At 36.2% G+C, this 15,970-nt stretch overlaps 1 protein-coding gene across 1 annotated transcript in view; it reads right to left on the reverse strand.

Moving 5' to 3' along the window:
• The window catches only part of LOC103782581 (myosin-IIIb-like), a gene marked incomplete at both ends in the record, with an annotated part of 35,406 nt that extends 19,684 nt beyond the window's left edge, over positions 1 to 15,722 (reverse strand). Inside the window, 2 exon segments of the mRNA XM_008950355.1 lie at positions 3,237 to 3,392; positions 15,657 to 15,722. Coding sequence (XP_008948603.1) covers positions 3,237 to 3,392; positions 15,657 to 15,722 — 222 coding nt within the window.
• Positions 15,723 to 15,970: the final 248 nt, after the last annotated feature.

Below are 15,970 nucleotides of genomic sequence, written 5' to 3' on the forward strand. Positions count from 1 at the left end.
GAACTACAAATCAATATTCATGTGTTAAAAAGTAATGATGTATTTGACTTTAGAATAGATGGGAAAGAAAAATTCAGCATTGCTGGAATGAATATATATAAAGCAACATTCTGATATACTAACCTCTGTTTTTTAGGGATTAAAGAACGCTTATAAAAATAGAACTAATGGGCTATTTAACACCAAATACGTTTCTTAAAATTAAACTTCACATAACTGTTTCTATGGCAAACATGTTAATGAAAAGTGTATCATTGTTAATTAGCACTTATGCTCTGGTATTGTTAGAAACCAGATAAAACATCAACATAGGTAACTGATAGCTTATAAAAGCAATATGGAGAAGAGATAAAGATAATACCCAGCAATCATCCTTACGCAGCTGTCACACTGAACTTTGTCACAAAGATTTTTCTCATGAGAGCATAAGAAATCGGCAATGCAGTAGAGGAGTGCTGCTTTAATTTCAGCTTCACGCAAGACCATTGCAAAACTCAAGGATTTCAGTCTAAAAGATGCCAATGGATTAAAAAAAGAATCTTCTTCCTCATTACAAGTGTGGAAAGAGGGAGTTTCTGAAAAGGAAAACGTCTATGTGCATAAGGATAGGATGCACCAGCATATCACTGATGAAAATAATTTAGGGAAAAATAAAGCTAGTGGAAAATTTTCAAAAAGCATCTTTTTCAGTGAAAAAGACCAGAATCAATCGTTAACGCTATTTTTCATTGTAGAAGTCATCTTTTACTAGTATAAACTTTTTTTATTATTATTATTAATTTCTAACCCAAAGGAAATAATATAGTATAAAGCTCTCTAGTAAGTTATTTCATGGCAAAGTGACAACAGTATGTGTGCTGGGTTTGTCCTCACTGAGCATGCTCTCAGCCCTGATCAAAGTGGGCTGGTGCTTCAAAGAACCGGTAAGGATATCGTAGTATAATGCTACAACAGTCATAAAGACATTCTTCAATAATAGTTAGGCATATCAGCTTCAAAGTGAAGCCAACAGCAAGGCCTGCTGTCTTCCAAGTGAAGTTAAAGATGACCATTTCTCCAGCAATCTAATAACGTCTCCCCTCTTATTGTTCATGGGCAGAGGAAAATGTCACCTAATTCAGAGGCATGGCTAAAGGGAAACCAAGAGTCCAGGAAAGAACAACACTGATACAAAGTCTGTTGAGAGTAGAGCTTTAGGAGTAGAAGAGAAATTATAACAGATTTGGGAAAGGTGAATTCAGTGATGAGAAAGAACAAGAGAGCTGTGAGCTACACTATCAAGTGAGAAGGAACACCAACAACAGAGAAATGGCTGGAAAAACAGAAGAACCTGGACTAGGACTTGCTGAAGAAGATGAAGATTAGAAACAATCTATTGGAATGGTAGTGTAAGAAGGTACAAGAAGCTGACTCTAACAGGTGAACAAAGCCTTAAGGACAAATGGTATGAACACTAAATGGAGACTGATAGGAAAAAAGACTCAGAGAATGACCAGGGACAGGGAACGTGGGAGTAGCTGGCCAAGCATATTTGTGGCCATCAGGGACAATCATAGAACTTAAGGCTAGTAGGCATTGATAAGATCAGGACTAAACCCATTGCAACAGAGTCCCCTTTACCATTGCAATCTGCAGGTGCTACCACAAACAAGTCACAAATAATCACCCTTGGCAAACAAAATGTTTAAGATGGCTTAGGTTGTGACAGGATGGACAAGGAGTTAAATTCTTGTAGGTGTGCACTGATTCATATTATGGGTGCTGGGGAGAAAAATCCTTCCTACATTCCAGTCATGCCTAAGCTGCAGAAGATTGTTTGTCACAGCAGTCCTAAGTAATATATGGAAAAGCTTGAGGAAAGAAATGTTGTCTTGGTCTTGATTCCTTCTCACTACACAGTATGGAGGTAGGTCCTAGAAGAACGTATTGGAACACCATGAGGAATACATTTCAGAGCTCCTCTTAGTACAAGGATCATTTCACTCTGTCTTTATCTTCTATTTGGTCAACAGCTGGGAAAACTCTGGTATCTTTCTGGCCAGCCAACCCACAGCCATAGGCAATCTGATCTGTGAGGTGTTACATGTGGGAGATCCACTTAGGAGGCTACATAAATCAGAAACTTCTACTGTAACACTGGCATAGCTCCCTCATCCACAGTAAGCAGTTCCTGGTATATTCTTCCAGGGGAAAGAAAAGCAAGCAAGCAACCAACCAAAAAAAAAACCAAAACAACAAGAACAAAAACCCCAATAAACCTACAGAAATCAACTTCACATTTAAATTCTATTTACACAGCTATTCTTTTATTTCAGCTTGTACAGTTTTGTTCAGGCTTTTGGCATTTAAGCTACAAAGTCTATGGCATATAAGTATATACATGTTTATGACTTATGAATCAGGACATTTAATTTTCTTTATCAACATTAGTAGGTGTTTGTTTATAATAATGGGACAGAGATTATCTCACTCTAGACATATTTCATATTACGGAATGATTGCTGAGCTTGGTAAAGTGTGTTCATTTGCATTTAATTCTCTTTTGAAACAGTGAAATTCTGCCACCCTCTGGACACATTCACAATCAGCCTCAAAAGTAAAAAAATCCCACTGCTGCTGATAAATATTCATTGCCTTTTAAGCATATTTTAGAATTAAAGACTAGACTGAATGAAAAATAGCAGTTACTATTAAACTACAGACCAAAAAAAAAATAGTTTTAAGTACCGGATAGCCTTCTTACTAATAGTATCTAATCAAACAGCACACTTTATAAGTTCTGCTCTTAACCTGCTTTAATAGTCACTTCATTGTTCACAGTTGTATTTTTAAAGGTCTGCTACCAAAACACGGTATCATTTTTCATCATAAGTATTTCCACAAACCAGATTATTCTGGAATTATAACATCTCTGTGACTGATCTAAAAGTGAATATATATAAAACAGAACACTTCTGACACAGAACAATATAGAAAACAACACTTCTTTTTCAGTGGGAAAAAGAAGGCTAAGGAGAAGTTTGCATTACAGCTGATCAAACTAGCTCTAAAAAAGTATTAATGAGAAAACACGTCTCTTGCATTCACAAGGCATGCAACACTTACTGCTAATAATACTGCTAGTCAATGCATTAATATCAGCCTTTGAACAGTAAATGCCTGTGCATTCAAAGTTTTAGCTTGTGTTCCCAGGATTAGTGGGGAAGGAGGGTTGCAGCCTATCTGTTGTACAGTACCTTGTTCTGGCTGTGGAACCTATCTGCTGCTGCTCTTGGATGAGCTCAGCCAGCTGCTTTTGCAGAGACATATCTTTACCGTGTACTTGTTTAATAAATGGATGCTCCAAAAGATGGGTGACTGAAGGACGCTTTTCAAAGTCCTTGATAAGACACCTGTGATAGAGAAATAGTGGTCTCAGGCAGTGAAGTTATTTCATTACAGCATGATTTGAGTCATCTTACTGTGTGGCAGTTATTGTACAGCAGTTTCTTTTTCCACAGATTTGAGTTCCTCAGTATACAACAAGACTCTTCCTCTACATTGGAATAAATCTGGCATAAAATACTTAACAAAGTGAATTCACTTTACAAGTATAGTAGGATAAAGGCTGTGATTTTGAGCTTATTTAATCTATCTTTTTAACTGTAGCTTACTACAAAAAAAAATGTCATTGTATCTTTTAAGTGGTGCACAGTTTATATTAAACATAACCCAAGATGAACAGACAACACTTCTTTCACTTTAATTTTCTGCCTATTCTCCAATGAGAGTTTGACTAAGAACTGTAGGATATAGCCTATTAAAATCCACAAGTGAAACCTGTGATACAACACTGTGAACAATTTGACATAGAGCTTTGTTTTGTTTTTAAAACAAATGTTTCAGGTAGATCTTATACATTGCAACGGTAAGTGTTAGCATAAGAATCATAGAAAATTCTGCAAACCTTTGTAATTCAGAATGGATGAGAAACAAATGAGTCAGAATTAAATGCTAGCCAGGGCACCAAAGTTCTGTCTGTAACAGGAAAAGGTGACCTAGTAACAAGTAGAGATACATCCTAATCAATTAGCATAAAATTATCATGTTAATTTATACAATTGAGATTGAAAATTGAGGAAGTCATCATTACAGTTCAATTCTTTTCTGTACAATAAAGCTGAAATAAAACAGTAGAATGATCTAAAAGCATTAGACTGCTTTAAAGTATTCTCTAAGTCTTTATATTAAGGCATTCTGTTTATCTTGCTCAAATAATATTGACATTATTTAAGAATGTGAAAAAGAAATGCTGCAATTCAGTATATATCTTCCTTCTACCACATAACATTTCAGTGAATTACAGCACAAGATGAGCTTATTTTATGAGATGCGTTTGTATTACGTACTTCACAATCACATCTCATATTTGCTGATATTAAGGGATACACCTAAAGCATTTCCTTAGCAGGGCCAAATATCACAAATAAAGATTATCTTTTTAGCCAAAAGTTCAATGAAACTTTAATATGTTTTAGAATAATTTATATTCTAGCAGTATCAATAAGAGTTTTCAAAATTTAAACTACATAGGAAAAAAAAACCTACACATTCAAATATGAGCAAACACATTAACAAATGATTAAAGTTTAGCCTCACCTCAAATACTTTACTGAAGCCTAAAATCTGGTCTTAAAATGATCCTGAAGTACCTCTGAATGTAACTTTAATACTTTAGGTTCCTGAAAACCATTTTCTGAAGCTCTTCTTGGTAAATCTAGTCCAGAAAAGACAATCTGTAAAATGTGCTACCAGTTTTATAACTATTCTGGTGAAATTTGCCTTAGGGTAGAACTGTAGCCTCCTGACAGAAATACTAAAGGAACAGAACCTGCTTTATCTCCATCCCTCTGAGTGCAAGGCTATAAATACTAGTCCTTCCCGCCCATGAAGAGATCCATCATTAGCCTTCAACTGGTTCTGACAACCCTCTCCCACCACACTTTTCTTTCTGTGATCCATGGTTTTTAAAAGTCAATACACCCACACAGACAATATGCTCCATGCCAATCCTGGTTAAATTTATACATTTCCTGAGAAAAAGGAAAAAAAAGTCTTTGAAAAGAAAGGCAACATTAACCATGAATGCAGAGGAACACCAGCCCCCCAAAAGAAAACCAAACCCTATGCAGTATACAAAATCAGACTGATGGCAAGTATCTGGAGATTTCAGTCTGAAAAGCTCATGCACACATGATTTTTACCATCTTAACAATAATTACAAATGTATAGTAATAATCCTATATTGTTAATATAAACATTTTCTTGTTAAATTTGATTACATCAGGAATTTTTCAGTAATATAACTGTTACCCATTGCCCTATCGCAACAGGCCCTAATGCCATGGCAATTGCTTTCAGATAATAACACCATTAGAGTTAAAATGGATTCTCTTCAAGAAATTATACAGTTCCAGACATAATATCTTATGTTTACCGTAAATCTGAAGAAGATACAAATCTTTCACCTGGTGGTATGTAGCTATTACCATATTACTACTATGAGTGCTGGAACAATGTACCTCCAAAGACACTCCGTGAAAAAGATCCAGAAGATGCAAGAGAAATTTTTCAAAATAAATTAAAATAGTCCCTAGAGGAAACACCCAAATGTCCAGATACTGCATTCATTAAGGAAGCCAAACAAGAGATGAAGGAAAACATTTTAGGGAAAAAAGCTCTTAGTTTCTCTATTAAATGCCTGAAATGCTAGTTGTTTAGGTCTGGCAGGTGTTCTAATGAACATTTATAAGTTCTGGCAGGGAGGTGATCTTGAAGACTACCTTAGGATTACTTTTGCTTCTCTTGCATACTCCTGCCAACCCCCTCACTGGCTCTTCACTTTGCATGCATGCTATTCTTCTGCTTTGCAACTATCAAAATGTATATATTGTTTCATATACATGCAGCCCTCTTTCTCCAGTAGTAGGATATTTTTGCAGTCTGTGGTCACTTAGGATTTCACTTGAAGCACAAGTAAAACTTCATGAATTCCTAAGATGACCAAGCTAATGCCACAAGACACATCCACATGATTCTGTGATGTCTCTGTTCCAAGCTCAGACAGAACACACCTACTGTTGTGCCCCGTTTGTGCCTGTATCAGAAGAAAAGAGCCCTTTCAGATGGTTAGTGAAAGGCCACAGCAAAGCAGAGCTAATAACTAACAGCTATTAAGCTATTATGGAAGCTATTATGGAAGGGTGACAGACAGCTTGTTAAGTTCATGTCTGTAACTTCTTGTGTGAACTCCAGTTCAGGAAAGAGACTGACAGGAGAATGTACATCTCCACTGAAGTTGGTTTAATCCATCAAATTAAATAGCAAGTTCCTAGCACGTCAAGAAGACAGCAGCAGAATGACCAGGCAGGCCACAGGGAACTGAAGTGCCTAAATATATGCACTCTCCTCTTGTTAAGAAAGAGCAGAAGCATTGACATGGTCCCTTCCAGAATTTACTCCTTATGATGTTTCAAGTGCCAGTAACTGGCTTGTGGCTTAGCTGCAGTAGGTACTGTGGGCTCCGGGGGTATTCAGATTTTCAGTGCCAATGTGGTGTATCACCAGGGCTGCTCTGATGGAGTATAAGATGGAGAGCCGTGGATGTGACACTGAAAAGACAGTCCTTATGTTTCTTCTCAGTTGGAGCACATGCCTTTGTCCCAATTTCTCTCTATGTAGGCAAGACCTATTAATATTCTGAGGTATATCTCTCTATATGATCTGCATCTACACACTGTCATTTCAAATGTGTTGTCTCTAGTGCCACATTGAATGCATGCTATTGCTGTTCTTAGTCAACGTTACCTGTAAAGTAGCAAACCTCAGGCCACCAAGATGTGCTAGTGAAAAATGATACATCAGACTGCCAGTGTCACTGCCGGTGTTCAGTAAAGTATTATCTCCTACACTGGAAGCAGTACTGACACTATACTGCTCTTCAGAAAAAAATAATTGAATATAAAATATAAATTCTTACAATACTAAAAACTGCACAAAGGTGAGCGTTATTACTGTTTTCTACTGACCTGTCCTTGAAACAGAACTATAATGTGTGAAAAAGTTAATCATATGGATGCCCGTGTCCCAGGTTGCCAGTACATTCAGTTAGAAGATATATTCCATGTAAAGGCCAGAAAAAGAAAGAAATCAGGAAATAATACACAAAATTCCTGCAATACTGACATTTAAAAAAGGAAGAGTAAAGTAACAAAACAGATTTTACAGTGTCACTTATCAGAAAATATTCAATGTAACCAGCAGAAATCGGTGTGTGTGTTGTTCAAGTATAAATCAGGAAGTCATATCACTGAAGGATTTGCTTCTGAGGACAGATGAAAACTAAACTCTCTTCAGGTGTGCATCTACACATTCGTTTAAGACCAGTTTTGACAGTCAGCTTAGGCACTGTTAAACATCAACCATGCTGCAATTCGAACTAACAAATGTGCAGCACCTGCAAAGTAAGCAAATTTGTTTGACCTGTGGAAATTATAACAATAAAATAAATAATTAGATAAATAAATAAATTAATTGTCAGACAGCCACACACAGAGCAAATTGAGTAGCAAATCTACAAGATGAGTTTCACGTAAGGTATGATGAAAATGTGAGCATATTTGGTCTGCTGTTTTTTAGATCTAAAAGGCTAAGTAAGCAGAGATTGAAAATGAAACGAACATTGTGCATTTGCTTTGATGAAAATCAATCCACTACCTAATTTGAAATTCTAGTATCTTCCATCATGCTTTCTTAGCTGAAAATTAATTCTCAGAATTCATTAGTGTCACTACATTAAACAGAGGTTGGAGCCATTTGCTGCAATCTCGCAGCCAGGCTCCTATGCACCATTTCCATTTTACTACAATTACAGGCAAAGATGAAGCATTTATTAGCAGGGAATAAGAGCAGACTCCCATACAAACAGGCCCATCTGAAACAGCCTCTAAAAATTCACTGCCTGCTTGCACTTGGATGATAACATTGTTGGAATTGCTATGTCTCAACAATGTAAACTGCCATTTTGCAAGTAGTGAATCAGCTAACTGTAAAGGAGAGATACTTATCAGCATTCAGGAGCTAATATTTACTAATGAATAAATGGAAAGAAATAGATTTTGTAAGAACAGCAATGGTGGTTGCTTTAAGTCTCCTGTGTGTTCAAAAATAGAAAACAATTACTAACATTCACTATTGCAGCCAAACCTAAGTAGAGAAGCAACAGTTATTTCTTTCAGAAATTCTCGTTCATCAGATCTATTATAACCCCTCTGACCACAAGCACTTTCTTTAAAAAATAAAGAAACCAAGCAGCTCCAATCCCTATAGATTAATTACATTATGGTTGATCTCCAGTATTTTGTTTTCTTCAATTATTACTTTTTGTGAATGTTACATTTTCCAATGATTTCTCCTCTGCTGGCAGTGGATGGCTTGAACTTGCTTTGACTCAAACCAAATATCCAGCCAGATATCTAGTCATTGTTTATCACCTACCACCTACAAGAACAGAAGATGCATAAGTTATTATTTGGAAGAAATGATGACTGCATAGCAGGCTCTACATTGGAGCTGGGAAGTCCACACCACAGCCTTTGGGCGAGAGATATAACATCTCTGATCTCTTCAACAAATGGTACAGTAAAGTCCTTGTCACTCCTCTGGTCACCATCTCTCTGCCACTTCCTGGCACATTAGGGTGCTCTTCCCATCATCTGCTCCTCTTGTAGCTCTACACCACTCTCCCCTGCCCTTCAAATACTTCACTGCTTGCACAAGTATCTTTTGCCTAGCAGTGAGGAAGTTCTCCAGGAGTCTCCTATTGGGATAGAAGAGCTTTCCAGGGCATTGAACAAGACTTCAAGTCATGTAAAAATGATGCAGGGATGTGCCTGCTTCCCATTCCCAGGCCTGCCCAACCCCCACTATTGCAGGTCATTCATTTGCAAAAATGAACTAAAAAACTGTGGCAGCTTTGTCAACAGCATTTCTGTTTTCACTCCTAATTCAACAGGACACACAGGATACGAATAACCTTATCTTCAGAACTATACATTCTTGCCCCTTTGGAAAAAAACAAATGCTGAGCACTAGGGCTTGTGTATCGGTTAAATAGGTCTCCTGTCTAGCACAAGCATCCCATTATAAATAACAAGGATTTTACGGCTCCTTCTGCTCCAATCAGATATCAGGATGAAAGACAGAATTTATGACAAAGTGCTCAATCATCACATGAATAATATAAATTGATGGTCAGAACACATTTATGTCTTTATTGATCTGCCTTTTGGTAGCAAATAGTGTAAATTACTAAACTTCCCTAAAATAATAGCCTAAATCTGAAAAGTCACAAGCACCTGTTTTCTAAATATATCTTCTTTTGGTTTAATTTTTAACATCAAGCAACATATAGTGTAATTTAGAGCACAAATCTGAAACCTAGCAAAGGTTCGCTCACAATGAAATTGTAAAATTAGGTACAATAAATAGCTTTACCCCTTCTAAATCTTCAAAGATTACTGCAGGTTTTCCAGCCTTTCCTTTGGGCTGAGTAGACACAACAACTTATTCTAGCTCATATATATGGTATAGAGAATAAACAATGAAAACTCTATGGAGTGGCGCCTCTTGCAACTCTTTACAATGGGTCAGACTTTACCCATGTTGAAACCCTTAGAATTTTACCAGAGGCAACAGAATTTCAGTCAGAACAATTCTAGGGAGCATCTCAAAACATCAAATATCACCAAATACATTTATTTACTGTATGATGAAATTGAGGGGCTTCTAGAATTTTATATCAGGAATGGGTCTTCTCTATTTCTTTGGCCTGTCCTTGAAAACCCAGGAACACAAAGAACCTTCAGAACCTTCTACAACTGAACCTTTTTATTTGAAACAGTATGTTTTGCATTTGTACCAAACATTCTCCCTCAGGAGAGACATCTCCCTTTGACATTACAGCATGCAGCTGATTTTGGGCAGCTGGAGCATAGAAAAGGTAGGAGCTAAGTAAAGCACAGTCTGATACTGACAGTTTACTTCTTTCCCATCTTATAGCCAGAAAGGCAGCAAAGGACAGGGATATTTTTCTGTCCTTCAGTGTTTAGGGCATTCTTTTATATTGCCCAGTAAATAAGGACAGCTACTAAAAAGGCAGTTGTAGACCCAGCAAGCCATAATCACAGAGCAGCTGGGAACAGTTTCTCACTTCTACACCATTAAGCTGACTGCCTGATGCCCTCTGCTGTGAAACCCCAAATCCAGCCACGCTGTGGTGTCTTTGTTTGAACTAATTCACAGACACTTGGGCAGATGAGATGAGATCAGTTCTACCAGGCAGGAGTAACTACATTCTTCCTGTTACTGTGTGCCAGACCTGACCTGTACCCCATGGCCTTCAAGGGGACAGCAGGCGCATCTGTGCTTCCTGGAGCTTCCCTTAATCTAAAATTATGCTGGACTGCTTAATTCTCTGCTCTGTTGTTGATTATTGACCGACTGTGAGCAAGATGCCCTTTGTCTGTTTCGTCAGTTGTAAAAGAAGGAATCGAACTGTTAAAGATTATATAAAAAGCTACTGACAGGCATAAGGCTTTCCTTTCCTACTGTTGTTTCATCAGTTCGCTGCAAAGGTAATGTCATCAGGGAGAAGTGGTGTATTATTATTGTTTTATGTTTTTTGCAACTCAAATTTTTACTTCTTTCCTATTTCCATACTTTTGCTATTCATACCATCAAAAATGCATTCCAAACAAATGGAATGGTTATTTCATTTCTCTTTGCACCTTTCATCCTTCTTCCTTCCCACCCTGCTGCATCTTAGTGTTCATGTTCACTGCTTCTGTTCTCAATCTTCTTCCATGCTAAGTCTTTACTGTTACTTTTGAAGTGAATCCAATGTTGTAACAGGCGTGCAATACCTTGCCTTTACCATTTCCTTTCAAGCAAAGCAGAGAGGTTGCAAACATCTTTTACATAAGGCTTTCCTTCCAATAAATGGCGGTAACGTTTGGGCTCCAGAAGCATCTAAGCTTTGAATTAAGCTTAAAATGCATCCCAATGAAAGAGCAATAGGTAGAAACTACTTGAGAAACTGAAACACTGGCACTTAATGACAATAGGAGTATCTCTGATACTACTCCTAGAACTGCTAATACTTCCCAAACAGACCTGTCTCTCCACCATGGACACCTATCTTTCTCACTACACTATACTCACTACTGTTAAGAGTTTACAATCAAGAATAGCAAGCAATTAAACCCATGGGAACCAAGGGAAGAATGACTGCTTATCACTAATGGTAGAAATTAAACAGTATATTTCACTGAGTGAATGATCCTGGTATGGTACTATGCATTTGTAAAAGGTAGCATGATTCTTTAAAGGGTCAGGACTTCAAACCTGCATAGGAGTTTCTCACCTCTACATAAAATTGTAGTTTTTTACTACAACTGCTCATTAGTGTCCATTATCAATTATATATGCCCATTCATTTGTACAAAAACATCTCACACAATACTCAAAAGTGGTGGAGAACTTTTTTTTCAGTTTATACAACATAATATTTCAAGTTCATCTGCAGAAAGATTGTACACGAATGAATAAAATACAAAAACTTACAGATTTGCCAGTAACCTTACACCTTGTAATTTGTATTTTCTGACATTTGCAAATGCAAATCCCTTTGTCTTCTCAAACACTGTGAAATCATCGAGTTATGTCAAATGTATGTCATGCTCTTGGTGAAAGAAATAGTAAAATATTCTTTATGTAATATGAACATAATGTCACTAAAAAATTGCTTAGATTGTGAAAAAATGTGATCTGCAATCAGAGAAGTTAGATTTAAATGGAGCAATTAAAACCTATATAATCTAGATGATCTATTAATTAAATAACTTTGAATGTAGACTCATCGATACAAAATTCAGCTTGCAAGACCATTAAAATTTAGTACAAAAAAAAGGAGTTTATCCAGACTAAAAATTATATTTGTATTTGCAATGTAATTCCTAAAACAACAGCTACATTCTGATAATAAATGTGACCAGAAATTCTGTAACGTCACATTTTGACTTTAGTAATTCCTGAATTTCTTAATACTTTAATTCCCCCCAGCTCAAGAATGAGAAATCAAACAACCATAATAGCTAATCATTAGTTAAATAAATTTAAAAGGAGAATGTCTGTCTCTGGAGATACCATTGCTCATTTTAATGAAAATTATTGTTCTGTGATGTAACGTAAATAAAGGTTACTGTATCCTTCTGCTCCGAGAACATAAACATATTAACTATGCTATCTACCCCTAGATATCAGTCAAGGTTTAAACTGTCAAGAAAATTATTTGTGGCACGTAAGATAATTTTAGTCAATGGTGGGGGGTTTATTAATTTTAGCATATAACATGTATTACTTTATGAACAAATTCTGAAGCACTGTATGTCTAAAAAGGTAGTGGACACAAATTGTTATCTTAAGAGAACAATGTCATCTATGCTATAGCCATAAAAAAAAACAAAGCTTCATAAACATTAATGGCCAATGAGTAGAGTGATCTCTTCAAAACTGACATTTTATTTGAACATAAAAATAGGTAAAAATATATTCCTTTTATGAGCCAATCCTCCAACACCTGATGTGGTTGTTTACATGGCTTTATAGGGATGGTAAATTCTTTTAATAATTAAGTAAGGGAAACAGATAATTAGTTCTTTCTCACATTGAGCGCAGCAGACAAGTTCTTCATGGACAATTACAGTGGTACACATATAGGCATATAAAGAATTTTACTGACCTTTTAAAAGCATATATGTGCTGTGTGTATCTCAGTAGTTACCAAATACAAAATTATCTTATTGCCAGAGATGACTTGACTGAAATTTTGCCTTTTCAGTATTTTTTTAAAACAAAATAGCTAACTCAGATTAGCTATCTCATTTTAAAAATCCTTATGAGGGCAACACATTACAGTTTTTGTCTCAAGTCAAGGTCAACAATAGTGGGAACAGAAACATAAATTCACCAAGCTATGAACTATCTTGATTGTCTCTCCATTCAGATTTTGTAAATAATACATCTGACTTTAAAATGCTGCTGCAAAATCATCTCTTGGGACAGTAGAAACATAGTTAAAAATGCAGACTTCATTTCTGAAAAATATATCATTATTTTAACAGTTTAAAGAGTTACATACAAAATTACATGGAAACTTCCAGCTCAGGCATGTTGCAAATCACTATAATATGTGAGAGAACACTTATAACAAAAATGCTTCTTGAGACAGTGGCATTTCAAGGGATGAGAATGTGGAGTGAAAAAGGCTACAATGACCTGGTTTGGTAATCTTGCCATAAATAAAATTATTGTGTAAACAGAACTGATGTCAACACTACACTTAGCCCAAGCTGCATGCTCGTTTTTTGTCAGTACACACGTCTGGCCCCTGACTTGAACCAGATAAGCTAGTTATGCAAATGATGTTCACCATCAGGAAGGAGGTAGATAATGAAATTATTCGAAAGCTAGCCACCCATCACAAGGGTGACAGAAACATCAGGCAAGGTCCTAACATATGGATAAAAGGCAGTATGGAATTTATACAATCACTGCTTTTAATTTATCATAGTTAAGCTGTCACAAGGTGGGCATTAACAAATGCATAACTAACACGTATAAATGGGTCAATTATCAGTAATGGTTAAAAGGTCTGCAGCTGTATGATCTGATGTTTCTTCTTTTTTTTTTTTTCCCAGAAAATCTACTACTGTAAATTCAAGCCTGCACAAAAACATCTTGTAAACTGTGCACCATAACAACTTTACTGACACATGCCTGAGACTAAAGCAATGTCACAGAGAATTCCATTTCAGTGTTCTCTTAAAGGTAGCTATAAACCCAGCATATTTATTGAAGTTGTTGCATTTCTTCACGTTGAGAGACTGAATACGAGCATACTTGCTTACTTCATTGTGCAAAAATGAAAAACAAGATTTGAGAGCCTGCAGATGTTGCTGGTGAGAGGAAGTAATTAAGCAAAAGTAATTAAAAATCAATGTGATTAAAAAGATACAATTTGAAGATATCAAAACCCCAAAGGACAAGATTAAAAACAAGTATAGCCATGAAGTACTAACATCTGACTTCTTTTATGAACAGTGCATGCTGAAGTAAAGGATTGAACAAATGTTAAGAAAACTTTAACTTCATTTTCTGTATTGTTCTCAAGTTCAGCAGACTTCTAAAGAGGAAGATACCAAGAAAGAAAAACTTGTATAACAATGCTGAATGTTGATGCACAATGTTTCTGAGAAAAGAATGTAATCTCATTTAGCAGGTGCACTGACTCTCTAAAGCACTAGTGGAATATACCCCTCAGTACTAGAGTCCCCTGGAATATAGTCTACAGTCCATAAATACTGTAAAAAAACAATGTTTCTAATAGAATGGAATTGATTAATTTAATTTTGAATCAGTGTTGTAATTAAACACTGATTCCACCATAGATCACAATGTACACTGCTGTGTAAACAAGGACACGCATTATGGAGAAACAGAACTTGTGGCAATCTGCTCTAGAGGAATGTACTTCTACTACCTACACTGGAAGAGAATCTGAGTTACATTGCAGTAATGATGGTAATGCCCTTCCTCTGTAGGCCTGTCATTACAGGGCACTTCACCTTGATGCATGATTAAAGATCAGCATAGTAAATAAGAATATTTTCCATGGATTATTAATAAAAGTGACATTAGTCTTTCTATTTTTAAATTATCCTAAAATGAGAAGACACTACTACACAACTGGCTGAAAAAGATATCAGGAAAGGATATTGAACTCTTCCACAAGTAATTAGAAACACTAAGGAACAGAACAGATTCAAAATGCAGATGTACATATTTTCAAACCTATCTTGAAATGTCAATACTGAGGAGCAGTGTTCAAAGTATATGGTTATTTGAGCAGTAAAACTTCATAAGGATTGGATAATATTCTTCCCTGTGTAACACGCTTTAGGTTCTAATAGGCCACAATGAAATCCTGAAGAACCCTAAAAATGAAAGTTACTGTAAGATTACTGAATATAATGCTATCAACTACTAAACTGTGGGGTTTCTTAGTTTCACTGTAAAAAGAAAAAAGTAAAAGATAACCATATTTTAATTCAGTGACGGTCACATTCTGGAAGTTGGTACCATCTAGGTAACATATTACACTCTTGCTACAACCTACTGAAAAGGCAACTATTTTCTTTCCTGTCTTTCAAATTCTTATTTTAAATTGACTAGCAGTCATTTTCACTAACCCTTTTTTTTTCCTTGACACTGCAAAAGCACCAAGAAAATCAGGTGTATTTACAAACCTGTCCCAGGTCCATCAAACACCAGAAGTAAATTAGCTAAAGAGTATAGAGAAGCTGTGAAGCAAATTACATGAGAAAATCGAACTGTGCTTGCTGTATAGCTTCCAAAAAATGAAGCATGGCCTAGAGTCTGTGAAAAGCAAACTGAAGTTTAAAACTTGCAAAAAGCAACAACTCCTTAAATTCTGTTTTCAGATAAGGCACATATAGGCCTTGCTGAATGAACTTTGTTTAAAAGAAAATAAAACTCACTGTGAAATGAAATGGTTGAATCCTCTGCACCATTTTTCAGGATGTAGCAAAGTAGGAGGAGGATTTCTGAAAAAAACAGAAAGTTTGGGGGTTTAAAATGTTAACATTTACTGGAATTATCTCACAGATAGTCAATAACGATGCTACTGGTTCCATCAGGGGGAAAATTATGATGAAGAAGGCAATGCTAAAATTGTCTACGTCCCCCTTTCAGATGCCTGTTGGGTTCTTCTTGCTGCTGCTTATTCACTGACTTCACTGAAGCTGGTAGCCAGTATAGCTCCCAGTGCACTTCCCAGCATTCTCCTTTCAAT

The sequence above is a fragment of the Merops nubicus genome, unplaced genomic scaffold, assembly GCF_000691845.1.
Source record: "Merops nubicus isolate BGI_N331 unplaced genomic scaffold, ASM69184v1 scaffold15132, whole genome shotgun sequence".
Classification (NCBI taxonomy): Eukaryota; Metazoa; Chordata; class Aves; order Coraciiformes; family Meropidae; genus Merops; species Merops nubicus.